Source organism: Sceloporus undulatus, chromosome 8 (genome assembly GCF_019175285.1).
Source record: "Sceloporus undulatus isolate JIND9_A2432 ecotype Alabama chromosome 8, SceUnd_v1.1, whole genome shotgun sequence".
Classification (NCBI taxonomy): domain Eukaryota; kingdom Metazoa; phylum Chordata; class Lepidosauria; order Squamata; family Phrynosomatidae; genus Sceloporus; species Sceloporus undulatus.
The window spans coordinates 23,298,048-23,315,089 of record NC_056529.1 but is presented as its reverse complement, the minus strand read 5'-3'; the positions used below and the strand labels follow the sequence as shown (position 1 = coordinate 23,315,089).

At 63.0% G+C, this 17,042-nt stretch overlaps 3 protein-coding genes across 6 annotated transcripts; 2 read left to right on the top strand and 1 right to left on the bottom strand.

The window, feature by feature from the left end:
- Window positions 1-91: 91 nt before the first annotated feature.
- On the bottom strand, window positions 92-5,392 carry PDIA2 (protein disulfide isomerase family A member 2). The gene is made up of 11 exons (XM_042438081.1): window positions 5,060-5,392; window positions 3,887-4,099; window positions 3,422-3,555; window positions 3,057-3,172; window positions 2,781-2,934; window positions 2,370-2,495; window positions 2,023-2,220; window positions 1,643-1,763; window positions 926-1,107; window positions 696-785; window positions 92-207 (listed from the first exon to the last, which is right to left on the bottom strand). Exons 1-11 carry the CDS (start codon window positions 5,286-5,288, stop codon window positions 130-132), a joined length of 1,641 nt encoding a protein of 546 aa, XP_042294015.1. The 5' UTR covers window positions 5,289-5,392; the 3' UTR covers window positions 92-129.
- A 765-nt stretch (window positions 5,393-6,157) lies between these two features.
- On the top strand, window positions 6,158-10,935 carry LOC121914407 (histone-lysine N-methyltransferase EHMT1-like). The gene is made up of 13 exons (XM_042437798.1): window positions 6,158-6,299; window positions 6,501-6,544; window positions 6,764-6,901; window positions 7,075-7,179; window positions 7,432-7,586; window positions 7,950-8,105; window positions 8,206-8,353; window positions 9,385-9,462; window positions 9,572-9,693; window positions 9,832-9,918; window positions 10,004-10,082; window positions 10,189-10,355; window positions 10,629-10,935. The coding sequence occupies exons 1-13, from the start codon at window positions 6,158-6,160 to the stop codon at window positions 10,924-10,926; spliced, it is 1,719 nt and encodes a 572-aa protein (XP_042293732.1). The 3' UTR covers window positions 10,927-10,935.
- A 1,709-nt stretch (window positions 10,936-12,644) lies between these two features.
- On the top strand, window positions 12,645-16,689 carry RGS11 (regulator of G protein signaling 11). Of its 4 annotated transcripts, XM_042438421.1 has the most exons (17): window positions 12,645-12,779; window positions 12,890-12,986; window positions 13,079-13,129; window positions 13,243-13,349; window positions 13,445-13,496; window positions 13,632-13,690; window positions 13,791-13,867; window positions 13,966-14,047; window positions 14,283-14,351; window positions 15,017-15,046; window positions 15,170-15,231; window positions 15,353-15,466; window positions 15,556-15,671; window positions 15,764-15,851; window positions 15,951-16,089; window positions 16,193-16,275; window positions 16,356-16,672. In XM_042438421.1, the coding sequence occupies exons 1-17, from the start codon at window positions 12,708-12,710 to the stop codon at window positions 16,519-16,521; spliced, it is 1,464 nt and encodes a 487-aa protein (XP_042294355.1). In that variant the 5' UTR covers window positions 12,645-12,707; the 3' UTR covers window positions 16,522-16,672. The 4 variants fall into 4 exon arrangements, with proteins under 4 accessions (XP_042294355.1, XP_042294354.1, XP_042294352.1 ...); XM_042438420.1 differs by lacking the exon at window positions 16,193-16,275 and having other exon boundaries at window positions 16,356-16,689; XM_042438418.1 differs by having other exon boundaries at window positions 13,966-14,351; window positions 16,356-16,689.
- Window positions 16,690-17,042: the final 353 nt, after the last annotated feature.

Genomic DNA, 17,042 nt, shown 5'->3' with positions numbered 1-17,042 from the left:
GATTGGTCTTAACCTCACGTAGAAGCTGCCAGCAGCCCTGCGGGGGGGTCACAGGGGGGTCCCAGAAGAAAGGAAGCAGCGGAGCCAGAGGTTTGCAGGATGGGTGGGTTGTATTGCTCTGCTCAGGCTCTACAATTCATCTCTTGACTCCTGGGGACCCAGTGGTCTTGTTTGGTTCTCCTTCAGTTCCTCAGGGGTCTCAGGTTCCTGGTAAACCAGAAACCACAAGGGATTACAAACCACAAGGTCTTCCATGAGTGGCAGCCGCCTGCTTCTTTGCTGCTGCCCACAGCCATTTTGCCTCTCCTCAGTCCTCCCTTGGGGGGGGCCCGGCCCCCCTCAGCCATCCTGTCTCGACAAAGTGACCAAAAGACCCCTCGTCTCTCCTGGAACAAACGGGGGGAGGGTGCTTTCTGCCCCCTTGCACCCGTCCCTGATTTATTGGGCTACCTCTGGCCCTGAGCTCCTCTTTACATGTGGGGCAGGAAGAGGGCCCAATGCGTTATTGGGGGGGGGGCAGGTCCAACTGGAGGGCAGGGAGTCACCCACAGAACTTGGATTGGGCCCTCTGGCATGCCATGTTTGGCCTAGTACACACACCCTTCAGCATCAAGGAAGGGGCAAAGGCCAAATGTCGAGCCCAGCCTGTCCCCACAGAGGAAAGAGGAGAAGGGCATGGGGTTTCTAGCACTCACCACAGGCTCTTCTTGGGGTGGGGGCTCCCCTCCGCTCTCCAGAAACCTTGAGAAGCTCTCCAGGTCTCTGGTGCCCCGGTACTCAGTCATCTGGTGGCAGAAAGGAAAGTACCATTGGACCCTGAGCCGTTCACTTCCTGTCCTGTGGGGCAGGTGTGGGGGGGAAGGTGCCCTCTTCCCTACCTGGAATTGTGCAAGGGGGGGGGGAATGTGCCATTATGCATGCCTACCTTGCGACCTTGTCCAGACGGAAAGTAATAGAGAGTGGGGTAGGCGCGGATGGGCAAGTCTGCTACCTCATTGGTGGTGGCATCCATCTCAGCAATGATAATGTTGGCGTGGTCTTGGTACTTCTTGCCCAGCTCCTCCCAGATGGGAGCCATGGCCTTCGAGTGTGGGCACCAGGGGGCATCTGGAGGGCAGAGCCAGCTGAGTGAGAGGCAGAAGAGACACAGACCTCCCCCCCCCCCCCCCCATGGCACATGGGCTGGCAGGGTGCCTCCTGGCTGAGTTGCCCTTTCCTGGTCGAGGGCTGCCTTGGAGATGCCATGGAGGCTTTTGGGGTGGGTGGGTCCAAGGGCCACTATGGGAACCCTTCTGTTGGCTGCTACTTTGTTTGTGGGTCTCCCTCATACTTCAGGCATGGCAGTTCATTCAGGACAAAGTCAGTGCGCATGTGTGCAGGAGAATTCTGTGGCCTTCCAGATGGTAATGGACTGCAAGCCACAGCATCCTTCTGCAAGCTTAGGTTATTGTTGGGACTTAGAATCCAAGCACATCTGGGATGCTCTAGGATCAATGCAATTCTAAGATAGACCTGGAAAAGTTACTTTTTTAGACTACATCTTCCAGGATTTCCTGGCCATGAAGCCTGTGAGATTCTAGGAGCTGCTGGATCTCTTATGGGGAGATTGGGAGGGGGGGGCGGAAAGCAGCAGTCCACTTACAGAACTTGACGAAGACATCCTTGGTCTCATCCAGGGCCACTTGCTCAAAGTTGTGGCCCACCAGGACTTTCACCAGCCGCTGATCCCAGTCACCTGGGAGCTCCTCACTCATCAGGTGGGGCTGAGGGTTCAAGCCAAGGCAGAAGGGGATCAGGACCCACAGGAGGAGCATGGCATGCTCTCTGGGTGCATGCAGAGTCCCCTTCTGGTGAGGGAGTAATGGGTGGCTGGAGGCTTGGGCAGATACCTCCAAGTGCCCCCCACCCACTGGGCAAGGAGGTGAAAGGGAAAGGCACAGGGGTGGTTGGTGCCCACCCCCAACTGCTGGTGGTTATTTTTCCCCAAAAGCATCTGGCATGAGTGCCCAACTGCCCACCCACCTGGACTTTGCCTTCCAGTACTCCCTGGCAGAAGGCGCTGATGGCTGGGGATGACAGACCCTCTTCTGTGCTCAAGCGGTACTTCTTGTTGGTCTCAATGTGTATGAATCGGAGGGCAGGGACCTCATGGCTCTTCAAGCCAAAGAAGTGGAGCAGTCTGGCTCCTTCACCATGGACATCAGCCAAGACAAAGAGGACCTGGCAGTGGGGTTGGGCAGTTCTGAGGTCGGGTTTGGGGCATGCCTGCTGTAGTTGCTGGGTTGCTCCCACCTCCATTAGCCCAGACGGCAACAAGGAGAGCACCCAAGGGCAAGGGCAATGCCTGGGGGCAGAATCAAGGGGCTCACCTGGCCCCGGAAGGCGGAAGCTGCGCCCTGAAAGCCTCCCAGGAGCTGTAGCTGGGACTCCACCGTCTTGTTAATGAAGAGCAGCAGGTGGTTTGGGATCTTGGCCCCAAAGATCTTGGAGGAGTTCTAATGAGAAAGAGCAGGAGAGCCTGTGTGGGCATGTATGTTGCAGGATGCCTGGAGGGACAGGAGGACCAGACCCCACTCCCAGCCCCCAGTGTCCTCCCTCCAGAAAGGCATGGACACCCTCCCCCTCCCTCTGCCAGCTGGGTCTGCCCTCAGGGGCCATGTCCCCCTTTGCTCTGGGCTGGACCCCCAGGAGACTGAACAGACCAAGCTGCTCCCTCACAGATACAGAGGCAGGCAACAGGGCAGTTGGGATCTCAGTCGGGATTCGGAGGCTCTTCTGACCTGGTTCGTGAACTCCATCACAAGCTCCAGGCTCTGCACCGCAAGGAAGTGGGCCAGCTCTGCCGCCTCCAGGCCCAAATCCTCATCGACTGGGAAGTCTGCCCGTGGAACATCAGCATTGACCTCGTCCTGAAAGAGGGCACAGGGGTGTTTGCTGGTCCGGAGAAAGGACACAGGCCCGTCTCAGCCAAACAGTGGCTGCTTCAGGGAGGAGAGTTAGGCACAGCACCCCCTCCCATGGCACTGGCCCCACCTTCCGAAAGAGGGTCACCATGCCCCCCCGAAATGCCATATTTCCGGAAGAGTTCGGGGCAGTCAGTGAGGGCCATGGGCACATCAGAAACATCTCTGGCCACCTCATAGAAGAGACGCACATCCTCACTCTGAAGGTCCTGTAGGAAGGACAGCAGCCAATGTGCCTGTGCCTCATGGCAGCAGCCTCCTGGCTCCAGGCAACCCTTCACCAGACATCAAACCCTCACCCCCCAAAGGTACCCAAGAAGACCCACTTTGGCACCATGAAGTGCCTCAGAGGTGTGTCTCCCTCTCCCTAATAACAGGTGTGAGGGTGGAACCAGCAAAGTCCAGAAAGCCCACGGGTGCCCACCAGCCCAGCCACGAGGTGCCAGATGGCGACTCACGTGAAAGAACCCAATCACTGCCACGGCATTGTCATCGAGGAAGGCAGTGGCCTCTGCCTCACTAGTAAGCAGCAGGGCACTGGGCCCAGCTTTCCGCCTCAGCCATGTCACAATCGCCTCGGCCTCTCGCTGGCCTGGCACAGGGAGGGACAGAAGGTGTGGGGGCTGTACAGAGGGGTCTTCCCCAGCTACAGAGGAGAAGGGTGTAGGCAGGGGGGTGGGGGCTATTGTGGGGTGCAGGGCTGCAAGGGGCAACTAAGGGACTGGATTTAGTTTGCCCAGCAGCAGCTTCCAGTCCTCCCTAAATGGGCAGCCCTCCCAAAAGCCCCAGTACCCATCTCCCCCTTGGTGCACTGCTTGCAAGCAGAGGCTGGGTTTTTGGCATCTTAACAGGGGCTACCCCACAGCAGTGTATCTTCTGCCCCCAGGCTGGCAGCTCAGGCTCTGTGGCCCAGTGGATCCTACCTGTGTAGTCTGTGGGGTGGGTGCGGTTCCCCTCCCGGAAGAGCTTGAAGGCTGGGTACCCAGCAATGCCAAATTCCTGCTTCAGTTCCAGCTCCTCCATCGCGTCCACCTTAGCCAGTCTCAGTGTGGCAGCAGCTGCCTCTTCCTTCAGCAGAGCAGCTGCCTTGGCATATTCAGGTGCCAGCGCCTGACAGAGCTCGCTCCAGGGGGCATCTAGCAGAGAGAAGGAAGGCTGCTCCAAAGGTGGGATTGCCCAGAGAAACATGGAGGCAGGTGGGGAAGGGGGCCCCTGGGTCGATGGAAGGTGTGCCCACATAGGGGCAGAAAGGGATAGGAGCATCTCACACACAAGACCCCCAGCTTCATGCCTGGCATCAAGCTGCCATGGAGATGAAGTGGAATCTGAGGCTGCAAATCTGGAAATGGCTTGAAATGGCTGCGGAGGCACCACTGGGCAAGCTGGACCATTGGCCAGCTTAGCAGAAGGCAGCTCTGACTGGCCCTGTCCTAATGCCTGAGTGGCCCCTCTGCCTCAGGATGCCACGATGGCTGCTAGCTTGAAAGGATAAATTCCAGAAATGCAGAGATGAGGAAGGGCAAGTGGGGAGGCTTAGCTTGGGGGGGGGAGGGGCGGCATTGAAACCAGAGAGCTGTACCCTGGGGCAGCTCTGCTTTCTGGCCAATAGCCAGTGAAGGTAAAGGGCATGTTGCTGCTTCTGTGGCCAAGGGGGCTTCCCGGAGGGGGCCTGGCAGGAGTCTTTTCCACCTGCCTGGTGTCAGGCCTGCACCCTGCAGCCACGCAGGCACTGGGTTTGCATGCCCCATGACCCTCCGACTCGGCTTTTAAGGTGCCGCCCGGCCTGTTTGCTTTTCCAAGGTGCTCCGGGCATTTCTTGTTGAGCTGAGCTGCTGCTGCTCTCCAGCCAGGCAGAGCCTTGGCACATAGCCACAAGCTGCTGCCCCTTGCAGCCCACCAACTAGAGACTCTGCTGGCCAGCTACCCGCCCCCGACTGGCCCCCAAGCCTCCAAGCCCTCTGAAAGGGCCACAGGATGCAACCCAAACCACCCCCATTCCTTCACCCGCACCAAAGCATCTGGCTGCCTCTGCCCAGGTTGGGGTGCTGTGGAGGTGGAGTGCCCCAAGCCCCCCACTGGTGATCTTGTCTACTCACAGAATAGCACCAGGAGCAGCTGGTATTCCTGCAGCGCTTGGCCAAAAGTGTGCTGGTTGAGGGCCAAGACTGCTTCCTCCTCCTCCTCCTGCAGCTCAAGGTCTCTGGAAAGGTCTCCCCTCACCTCCTCCGGCTGGTTGTCTGCCAGGGTCTTGCCCTCCTGCGTGCCCACCAAGTGCACCAAAGCCATTGCCACCCACAGGAGAAGCAGTGTTGGGAAGTGGCCCATGATGGTGGTGGCCCAGAAGGAAAAGCGCTGCCCCAGGAAGAGAAGTTACTGTTCTTGCCAGAGCCAGGAGATGCCAGGCAAGGCAGGGAGGGGCCCAGATAAGACCATGCTCACAGCCGGCCCCCTCCTCCTCTCCACTTGCCCATGGATTCACGTGGCCCTTTACAACTGGCTGCAAGGGACGACTACCTTGGTCAGCCTCTCTGCTTGGCTGTGGGTCTTCAGGGGAGGGGGGCCTTGAGAGGTGGACCCCTGCCATTTGTGCCCAGTCTTGCAGTTGGGACGGAGGTGCCCCTTGAGCCGTGGATCAGAGCAAGACCTTCCTGCTGAGGACAGAAGGAGCAGAGAGCTTCCCAAAGGAGAGCAGTCTGGGTCTTTTGCTCCCAGGCTCTGCTTCCATGGTGGGGGGTGTTGGGGGGACATGGAGCCTTGCTGGTGTGGAGGGGTGCAGAGGGGAGGGAGGTGGGATTTATGCTAACATTCCCCCAGCTGCTGTTCCCTCCACAGTCCAGTTTACCCATCCCTTTTTTTTTGATGACCTCTGACCCCTGGATTTCCTTTCAGAACTGCAGAGAGAGGCGATTTTGGGGGGGGGTCACAAGGCTCCCCTTCAGCCTGTTGCACCTCTGTCAGGTAAAGACAATAAAAGGTCTGGGAAAGTGGCCTTTCCACCACATGCCACTTCAGGGCAAGCCTGGAGGTGCCCCCAGGCAGTTTCCCTGGCAGCTGTACAGGACATCCTTTCCTAGCCGGCCCTGGAAGCTCTCCTTCTCCTTCTCCAGGGGAGGGAATGGCCAAGGCTGGGGCAGGTGGTCAGAGGCACTTTTGCCCCTCTGGCCAGGTGGACCCCTCCCTCCTCCACTGCCCCCATGCTGCCCACCGAGGCTGCTCAGAACCTGGCACCATTCCATGGAACATCCTGCTCGGCTGGACTCCGGTTTCCGTTTGTAGCCCCCAACGGCTGCCAGGCCCCCTTGGCTGGTCGGGGAGGGGGGAGAATGGGGGCAAGTGGTGAGGCCTCTTGGGGATGTGGGGGGCAGGGGATGGAGAGGCAAGTGGGGGGCACTTGTGGAGGGGGGATTCAGCAGAGGACGGGCGTCCCACCCTCCCTAACACAGCTGCAGCTCACAAACTGTCTTGGGGGAGACCTCAAGTGCCCTGTCCCCCCACAGCACTAGGGAAGTAACTCTGTTCTGAACCCTCTCCCAACAGGAAGCAAATGTGTGGGGCCTGACAGGAAACCCCCTAAAAGACAGGTAAGGCATGCAAGGGACTGGTTAGGGCACACTCTTGGGACTAACATTGACTCCTCTCGCCCGCCTTCCCTGGTGGTGGTGGGGCATGCCATCCATGGGGTCTCCCTCTCCTTCTGTGCCCCCTCTTCTGGCTCTGGGCTGCACTCTCCTCCAGGGGAGGGGGGCAGGGAGGGCCCCTGGTTGGACATGTCTTTATCTGGAGGCCTTTTTTGTCTGCAGCAGCAGCAGGAGGAGGTGGAAGAGGAGGCGGCGGCAGAAGCAGGGGACACCTTGCTGCACATGGTGGCCAGGAAGGGTCACTATGTCCAGGCCCAGGAGCTCCTCTCTGAGGGGGCCACAGAAGCCCTTCACTGCCAGGTGCCAGGGCAGGGCAGGGCAGGGCAGGGCAGGGCAGGGCAGGGCCAGTTGGGTGGCCACAGCTGTCATTGCTTTGGGGCCCTGGATCTGTTCCCTGCTCCGAGGCAATGTGGGACCCAGCTAGGCCCAAGACAGCCTGAGGGGGCAGAGTCCCAAGGCCTTCTTGTCTTCAGGACACTGCAGGCCGGACGCCACTCTTCTGGGCCACGGAGAACAAGCACGAGCGGCTGGTGGAGCTCCTGCTGACCCACGGAGCGGACCCATCCACACGTGACCACGTAAGGGAGGCGCTTGGAGGAAGGGACAAGTGGGTGGACTGGGGGCTTCAAAGGGGGCCATGGAAGAGAAGGCAGGGGCCCAGGTTGAGAGGCAAAGAGGCAGGAGGCCAACAGGCCCAGAGGCTTCAGAAGACCCTGCCCATCTGTGGAGAGGGGGAGGAGGGGCTGGGGGTCCCTGGGCATAGCCGGGGCCAGCTGGAGTGCCCCTTTGGGGTGGGGGGCATCCATGCCTGCCCCTCTATTTCCCTGCAGGAAGGGAATATCTGCCTGCACCGAGCAGCCTTCGTGGGCAGTGCCCCCATCGCCCGGATGCTGCTGGAGGCCGGCTCAGAGGTGGATGTCCCCAACAGCCATGGCAACTGCCCCCTCCACTTGGCGGCCCAGGAGAGCCGCTATGAGTGCCTTGTGTGAGTTGGGGAGGGGTCGTCTTGCCACAAAGGGACCATGGGTCACAAGGGAGGGAGACAGGTCATGGAGGACCCACTGCTGAGCATGCCTTGGCACGAGAGGGGAGTGTTGCTGGGTGGGGGGTGCTTCTGGGTCCTCCCCAAGCCAGCTGACCTGATCCAGATCTAGTGGCTCCACATGTATGGGAAGGAGAGTGGGTTTTTAGCAAACAGGTGGGCAGCCACAAGGCCACTGCTGCAGCCTTGCATGAAAGGCGCAGCCTCACTTCTACAGGTGGTGCTGGGCTCCACAGTTGAGAAGGCCCCCCTGAGGCTGGGGGTCCCAGTGGTGCAGCCTAGCCATGGGCCCTCCTGCCCCGTCAGGCTGCTCCTCGCCCTCGGTGCCCCTGTCTGGCAGAGGAACAAAGCCGGCCGTCTGCCCCTGGACTGTGTCCGGCGTGGCTCCACATGCTGGAAGGCCCTGCGGGCAATGGCCCCATTGTCGTCGGACCCACCGGTGCCCCAGCGGATCCTCAGCAGGTGAGCCCAGCCGGGCCAGGAGGTGGGCACCGGGGCTGGCACCCCCAAACCCTCCTCAGACCCCAGCTCCACCTCCTCTTGCCCCACCCCTTCCCCACAGGGACATCTCCCGGGGCTTCGAGGCGGTGCCCATCCCCTGCCTCAATGGACTGGATGAAGAGGGCCCCCCCGGAGACTTCCTCTACGTCACACAGAATCTAGTCTCAGACTCCGCAGAGGCCCCTCTGGGCGGATGGGCCCGCAGCCAGGTCAGAGGTCGCAGGATGGCGGAGGGGCGGGAAGGAGGTGGCCTCCCCAGCCCCGAGCCATGCCCTGTGGCTGCCCATGTGGCTGCTCTGGGGTGGCAAGGAGGGCCAGCCAGTGGTGTCATCAGGGGCTGGGGTGGGATGCGGACCTCACCAGTTGAGACTCCTAAATGGGGGGCGACCTTTGGGTAGAAATGGGCTGTGGCTCTTTCCTGTGTCCATTTAGGGGGTGATGTGTGAGGCGAGGGGCCCCCATCTTTAAATAAAGCAAACCTTTACAACATTTTTAAATCAAAACAAAATGGTCAAATCTTAGCAAACCTTCACTTTAGCCACATGAAGCTAATGTGAACACATTTCAGTTGTGCCTATGGCACTGTATGGGAGGGGATCCGGGAGTATAGTGTCTAGATCAAGAGAAGTCATAGTGCCACTGTATTCTGCTCTGGTCAGGCCCCACCTGGAATATTGTGTCCAGTTCTGGGCGCCACAATTCAAAAAGGACATTGAGAAACTGGAGCCATGTGTCCAAAGGAGGGCGACTAAAATGGTGAAGGGTCTGGAAACCATGAAGCCCTATGAGGAAAGACCCAGGGAGCTGGGGATGTTTAGCCTGGAGAAGAGATGGTTAAGAGGTGATATGAGAGCCCTGTTTAAATATTTGAAGGGATGTCATATTGAGGAGGGAGCAAGCTTGTTTTCTGCTGCTCCAGAGAACAGGACCCAATGGAGCAATGGATGCAAGCTCCAGGAAAAGAGATTCCAGCTCAACATTAGGAAGAACCTCCTGAGAGTAAGGGCTGTTCGACAGTGGAACACACTCCTTCCTCGGAGTGTAGTGGAGTCTCCTTCCTTGGAGGTCTTTAAACCGAGGCTGGATGGCAATCTGTCAGGGATGCTTTGATTTGGATTTCCTGCTTGGCAGAAGAAGGGGGTTGGACTGGATCAGGGCCCTTGCGGTCTCTTCCAACTCTATGATTCCACTGGGGTGCTTGACCCCTTTCTCTGCTCCCTCCCTCCCTCCTTCTTTCCAGTGCTGCACCTGTGGCCCCCGCTGCTCCCCGGACGTCTGCCCCTGCCTCCGCCGCGGACGCCATGCCTGGTACTCCCCGGTGAGAGAGAGAGAGAGACCCTCCCCGCCCCTTCTTTTCGGGGGGACCGAGGGCGAAAGACCATCACCCCGGCCTCTCCTCACCTTCTGCCCTGACTCCCTTTCCCCAGGACGGCCGACTGGCCTTGGATGCCACCGGAGAAACCCCCGGACCGGGCCCCGTGTTCGAGTGTCACCTACTTTGTTCCTGCGGCAGCTCCTGCCCAAACCGAGTGGCCCAGAGGGGGCTCCGGTGAGGCGGGAGGACTGCCCCGTAAGGGAGGAAAGGGTCATGCGGGGAGCCCCGGGGGAGACATTGCCCAGGAAACGGCTGGGAGGGGCCCTTGGTGACCCCGCCCCCCCACCCTCCACCCGCTCCTCCTCTTGGCAGGACCCAGTTGCAGCTCTACCGGACCCCCAGCAAGGGCTTCGGGGTGCGCACCATGGAGGACCTCCCACCAGGCGCCTTCCTTTGCCAGTGAGTCCAAGGCAGAGACAGGGAGGAAGGGAGGGAGGGAGAGACGGGGACCCTCCTCACAGCCTCCCCTTCCCCTTCCTCTAAGGTATTTTGGGGAGCTGATCTCCAGGGTGGAAGCGGCACAGCGGGAGGAGGATGCCTACTACTTCCTGGTGGCGGCAGAGGTGAGGCCCAGGGGTCATTCAGGGAGGAAGCGGCGGCGGCAGCGGCCCTTGGCCCTTCTCTCGGTGCTCCGCTGACTCCAATCCCCGGTCTCTCTCCCACTCGCAGGCCGGGGGCGAGTGCTGCCTCGACGGGCACTTCTTTGGCAGCGTGGGCCGCTTCCTGAACCACTCCTGCCAGCCCAATCTGCTGGCCCTCCCGGTGGTTGTTGGCAGCGAGATCCCGGGCATCGCCTTCTTCAGCGCCCGCGCCATCCGGGCCGGAGAAGAGCTCGGGTCAGCAGGCGGGGCCACCAAAGGGACGGAGGGAGGCAGGCAGGCAGGGGTCCGCTTCACCCGGGGCCCCAAGAGCCTGGGTCCGATGCCCCCGGCGCCTCCTCGACTGCCTGAGCCAGAGGGACCCCGCTCTGGTCAGCCTTGCCAGCGAGGCCCTCCGGGGCTGGAGGCTGACTAGCCGGCTCCCGGGGGGATTCTCACAAGAGAAGGGGGCGACGGAGAAAGCCCCTGTTTCCCAGCCCCTCAGTCTTCCCTGCCTCCTGTCCCCTCCAGGTTCGACTACGGCGAGGCCTTCTGGGCTGCCCAGCGCCGCCGCGGGCTCTACTGCCACTGCCGCGGCCCCCGGTGCCGGTACCCGCCCTTGCCTTCTCCTGCCGCCCCTTCAGAGACCCCCGGACCCTCCCGGATCCCGCGGCGGGGCTTTGCGCTGAAGACCCCGTGTCCGGGACCCCTCCCCAGGGCAGAAGGGCCCAAGAAGAGGCGGACTGAGGCCCCCGCTACAACCACGGCACCCAGCCGCTGCCCTGTGTCCCTCTGTCCGCATCCCGCCTGTGCCCCCGAGGGCCAATAAAGCCCCGCTGCGGACATCCCTCGCCTGCTCTGGCCTTTATTTAGGGGGGCAGCAGAGGGAGGGCCAGGCTGGGCCCTTGTGCCTTTGCCTAATAAACGGATAGTAGCCCCGGGAAGGACCTCTGTGCGACCCTTTGCCCGCCTGACGCAGTGTCAGGATCACTGGCGCGGCTGGTGTTGCGTTATGTGATGCGGGGCGACACATCTTTCGCCTTTATGTGTGACAAGAGCCAATTCCCTATTTGTGCCTTTGGTTGTGATTGTGTTCTAATGTTTCCTGGGAACTCTGCTAAGAACCAAGAGACAAGCCTAGCCCTGGCCCACAGACCCCCACTTTGAGCAGCTGTGTTTTGCTTCCCCTTCAGTACTGCAGCCCCTGAGTGTATGTCAGGCCTGGGATACCTCTTGAAACCTAAGTTAATGCTGTTATGATGTGCTTTCACACGAACACTGGTTTGTGGAATGGCCCAAAGGCACCCTTTCAGTTTCCAGGCCTTGGCAAGAGACTGAAACCCAGACTTACAAAAACCTTTGTACCACACTTTGTAATGAGAGAGAAAACTGCCATTAGGTCTGAATACACCACCAAACATTTGATCCCATACAAGAGTCAATTGGAAATCTATTATTTGCCCCCCCCTAAAGAATGCACCCCCCTGATCAATATTTGACCCCATACGACTCACAAGAGTTTCCAGCCCTCTTTGCACCTTGTTTTTTACACCTGCGACAACCTCCTCCTTTCCCTCTGCCTCCTTCCCAGCATCTGCCTTCAGCCCCTTCCGCTTTCCTCCCAGCTGCTTCCCAGGGCCTCCTTCTGGCTCAACCCTTCTCAGCACCTTCTTCCTTCAGGGGCCCCAGCTTTCCTCCTGCCTCCTTTCTCCCCAGGCTCTCCTTCTGGAGCTCTTCCCATCATCTTCTGCCTCCTTCAGTGACTTCAGCTCTTATTCCTCTTCAGCTCCAACTGACTTCTATAATTTCTGGCAGCTTTGGGTGCCCCTTTTTATAGGGTCCCAGCCCAGACCCTTCGGCCAATCAGCTACAAGCCCGCCAAAACCCAGCCCACTCATTGGTCTATGTCTGTGAACCAATAAGAGCCAGCGGAAAGTTAGTAAAGTGTCCTATGGACAGTTGTCCGTTTGCCCCCCCCTCAGCCCTGTCCATCAGAGTCCAGTATTACAGTGGCTCATGACCCCCCCCATCCTTTGGCCTTTGCCATGCTGCGGGGATGATGGGGGTTATAGTCCAACACACCCAGGAGTGCTGGGATGCGGAAGCTTCTTGGCCGCAGTCTCTCCGCTGCCCAGGCGAGGCCTCCTTTATGCCGGGTCCCTGGCCTCGGTCTGAGGGAAGCCTTCCACCTCTGGAGAGGCTCAGCCTTCGGGCCACGCTGATTCCTGCCTCCTTTTATGTCCCGTTTCGGACAACGTTTGCCTCAGGATTTCGAGGCCGGAGCTCTTCCCGCCGCGGAGCGAAGGGCCGGCAAAGGGTCCCTAGCTCCCCGGACACAAGCCGCATGCTTTGCAGCCCTGGCCTGGAACCCTCCTCCTCCTCCTCCTCTGGAGCAGAGTCGCAAAGGGCCGCTGGCGGCAGGAAGGAGGACGGAGAAGCCCAGCGCTGCCCCGACGGAGGGAGGGAGGGAGGGAGGGAGGGTGGGCGGCCTCTGACTGGCGGACGGAGGGAGGGAGGGAGGCTGGCCAGACCCGCCTCCGCCTCCGCCGGCTGCTGCCGCCGCTGCCGCTGCTCTGTCTTCCCGGGCTCCTCCGCCGCCGCCGCCGCGCCATGACCCTGGGCAGCGCCCTTCTCCTGCGCCCCGGCAGCGGCCCCCGGCTGCAGCTGCCCTGCCTGGCCAAGGCGAGGAGGCGCCCTTCCTTTCCCGGTGCCAGGGCAGGGAGGCAGGCAGGGAGGGAGGCCCTCCTCCGCCTGGCCCCGGTCCAACCGCCGCTCTCTCTCCCGCGAGGCAGATGGAGCGCCTGGTGGTGGCCATGCAGGACCCGGACATGGGCGTCAAGCTGCGGAGCCAGCGCCTCCTGATCACCGTCATCCCGCACGCCGTCACCGGTGAGGCCCGAGGGCGGCCGGGCTGGGGCTCGGGGGCTGGAGGGTCCCCTCCGCCCGGCCCTGACCCGCTTCCTCCTCCTCCTCCTCCGCAGGGAGCGACGTGCTCCAGTGGCTGCTGCAGAAGTACGCCATCTCCCAGGAGGGTGAGTCCGGGGGGGCGGGCGAGGGCAGAGCCTGGCGCTGGGGCAGAGGCCCACAGAGCCCCGGGCCTCTTCTCCCGGCGAAGATCGGCCCTTCTCGCTCGCCCCGGCTCTAGAGTCCCTCCACTTGGGCAACCTGATCGTCAAGCACGGCTACCTCTACCCGCTGAAGGAGCCCCGCAGCCTGGTCCTGCGCCCGGATGAGTCGCCCTACCGCTTCCAGGTCAGTGGGGCCCAGGGCAGGCCCCCTCCGGGGCTCCTGGGGACGAAGGCAGTCTGCCCAGCGCCCCTTCTCTCTCTCTCTCTCTCTGGCCCCAGACCCCCTACTTCTGGATGAGCACCAAGTGGCCGGCCACCGAGCTGGATTACGGTGAGGAGCAAGAGGCCTCCCCTCGGGACCCGGGGAGGGAGGGGGTCAGGTCTCCAGGCACCCCGAGGCTCTCTCCGGAGGACCCCGGGCGCCCCAGCAGCTTCCAGTGACCCTCCCTCCCTTCCTCGCTGCCAGCGGTGTACCTGGCCAAGAAGAACATCCGGAGGCAAGGGGAGCTCGTCGGCCACGAGAAGGTGAGGGAGGGGAATGTGTCTGTGAGAGAGAGAGGGGTAGACCTGTGGGTCTGATCTGACTCCTCCCGAATGCCCCCTGCTCTCCTCTCCTCTCCCGCAGGAGGACTACAACCGGCTGCACAAGAGGATCAACCACACCTGGGACTTCGTGGTGATGCAGGCGCGGGAGCAGCTCCGGTGAGCCCTTCCTTCCTCGGGTCCGCTGCCCTGCTGCCCATCCAGGGCCCTTGGAGGCCGGGGAGAAGAGGCCCTGAGCCCCTGCCCTCCTCCTGCAGGGCGGCCAAGCAGCGGCGGAAAGGCGACCGGATCGTCATCGAGTGTCAGGAGCAGGCCTACTGGCTGGTCAACCGGCCCCCGGTGAGTCCTGCTCAGCAAGAGAGGGGCCGGGCGGCCTCCGACTGCTCTGCCGGATGGCCTCGCAGTGGGGCTGCCTGGGCTCCCGAGGGGCGCAAGGGGCCCTGGCGGGTCGCCTGCCTTGGCCTCCCCTCCGCCTGTCCGTCCCTCCAGGTCCCCTTGGTTGGGGGCTGCCCCCAAGACAGGCAGGCAGGCAGGGAGGGAACCGGGCCCCGACCCTGCTCTCTTGTTCCCCCAGCCTGGCGCCGTGAACGCGATGGATCAGGGCCCCGAGCGGAGGAACCGCCTCAGCAGCCGGGTGCAGCTGGTAAGGGGCTGGGGCTGGGGGGGCCTTTGGGGTCCCTCCCTCGGGAGGGCGGCTTCCCTGGGCTGCCCCGGCCTTTCTGGCCCTCTCTGCGTGTCGTCGGCCCCACTAACTCTGTCCGTGTGGGTCGGAGGGGCAGCTCCCCGGCCCCTCCCTTGACCTCTGTGCCCAACGTCCTCCGTTGTCATCCTCCTGCGGAGGGTGGGCTTCGGGAAGGGTCTTGTGTCCCTCCGTCTGTGCTGGGGAACGGGGGGGGGGGCTGCGGGGGCCCCTCCCTTCCTCTCCCGGGGCCCCCTTCTCCTCCCCACCGACTCCAGGGCCCTGACCTCTTCTCTTTTCTGTGTGCTGCTTTGTCCGTCTGTCCGTCCACGTAAGTCACTAACACCAGCTCCGATGTGTAGCCTGTGACGGGGGGGGGGTCCTGGCTCTGGGGGGCTGGGGGCCTCCTGGGAGGCGCTTCGTGGGGGAGGGAGAAGGGCGCTGTGGGAGAGCCTTGGTCCGGAGGCCTCAGCTGACCGGACCGGGGGAGGGAAGGGGAAGAGAGGGCCACCCTGGTGGAGGAGGGAGAGTGGGGGTTTTGGGGGTGTATGCGAGGGTCCAGTCCCGGGAAGGAGGGCGCTGGGGCTCCGGGCCAGGCTCCTGACCTCCGTCCTTCTCTCCTTCCCCAGGAGAAGAACACCGACTTCTACAAACGGGAGGTGAGGGGGGCTTTGCAGCGGGGCTCCCGGGCAGGAGCGGTTGCTTCGGCGGGGCTCTGCCGGAGGGGGGTCTCTCTCCGCCGTGGGCCCCTCCCGAGCCTCCCCTTCTGCCTCCCGCTCCAGATCCGCTACTTCCGCGCCGCCATGGGCCGGACCCGCGTCAAGTCTTCCGTTTGCCTGGAGGGGTGAGTGAGTGAGTGAGCGGGGCCAAGGGCCTTGGGGCTGCCGAGGCCCGAGCCAAAGGACCCCTGGCCGGGTTAGCCTGGCCCAAAGGGAGCCGCTCTTCCTCCTCCTCCTCTTCCGCAGGTACCTCAAGTTCAACGAGCAGTACGTGCCCCACGACCCGCTCATGTCCGGCTGCCTCCCCAGCAACCCCTGGGTCAGCGACGACACCCTCTACTGGGCCATGAACGCCCCCGCGTAAGCCCCGGCCCCGGGACCCTCCTCGGGAGGAAGGGAAGGGCCTGCGCCGCTTGGACCCAAGAGCCTCTCCCTCTCTCCCTCCGCAGGGCGACGGCCCCCACCAGGCTGCGGGTGGAGCGGTGGAGCTTCGGCTTCGGGGAGCTCATCGGGGACTCTCTGGGCCGCGTCCAGCTCCTGGAGTTCCTCAAGAAGGAGTTCAGCGGTGAGGAGGCTGCCGGCCGGGGGCCGGGGGCCTGGGCCGGCGAGTGGGGCGGGGGGCTTGGCAGCTGCTGACCCTTCCTTCCCTTCACGCAGCCGAGAACCTGAGCTTCTGGGAGGCCTGCGAGGAGCTGCGCTACGGAGAGCAGGCGCGCATCGCGGAGATCGTGGACTCCATCTACCAGTGAGCAGCGGGCCCCGGCCAGGGAAGGGGGGCTGGGGCTGGGCTCTGGGCCGCCCTGCTTCCCTGCCTCGCCCGGCTGAGGCCCCTGGCTCCCCTCAGGCAGTTCCTGGCCCCCGGAGCCACCCGCTGGGTCAACATCGACAGCAAGACCATGGAGCGGACCCTGGAGGGCATCAAGACCCCGCACCGCTACGTGATGGACGACGCCCAGATGCACATCTACATGCTGATGAAGAAGGTGCCCAGGCGGAGGGGGTGTCCTGGGGGGTCCCAGGGGGATCGTGGGGGCCCTATAGCTGACCCTCCCTTCCTCCTCCTCCCGCCGCCGCCGCCGCCGCCAGGACTCCTACCCCCGGTTCCTCAAGTCGGAGCTCTACAAGACTCTGCTGGCCGAGGCCCTGGTCCCGCCGGAGACCAGGAGGCGGTGAGCATCGGGGGAAGGGAGCCCTAGGCGGGGGTCGGGGGTCTCGCTCCGCCCGCTGAGCCCTCTTCCTCCCCCCACAGCGCCTTCCCCTTCGTCCGCAAGCAGCGCCACGCCAGCCCCAGCCCGGCCTCGCTCCTGCCGCCGCCTCCGGCCCCTGCTCCTGGGGACGCCGAGGGCCGAGCGGAGGAGGAGGAGGGCGCGCTCCCGCTGGCAGGGCCCCCGGAGCAGCAGGACGGCGGCGTCTAGTCCGGGAAGCCCCCAGCCCCTCCGCCGCCGCTCCGGAATGGGAGGAGGAAGCAGCCGTACGGGCCAAGGATGCCCCATGCAGCCCCTGCCCCGCAGGAATGGCCAGTCCTCCCCAGGGCCGCCGGCCCCTCCCCGCCCCGGTTCCCTTGCAATAAAACCCCTCTTTGCGCCCAACCAAGGCGGTGGTCTCGCTTCTCGGGGCTGGGTCTGGGCTCCCCTTCCTTTTGCTGCTTCGGGGGGGGGGGGGGCCGCGGGCCCCCGGGGGGGCCCCCCGGGGCCCCGATGCGGCCGTGCCCCTGGGCGTCTCGGGGCCGGCTTCTCCCTCCCCCCCTCCCCCCCCCCCCCGCCTTCCCCAATTCCTGGGCCTCTGCCGCCTGCCCTTGAAGAGTGGCAGAGGCCCTCCCTGTGCTCGCCCCGCCCCTTCGCCCCCTCTGCTTCCCTCCCGGGGCTTGGCATCCCTTCCTGCCCTGCCCGCCTCTCGTGGCTCCCCGCGTGCCAGGCCTCCCTCCCTCGGCCCCGCG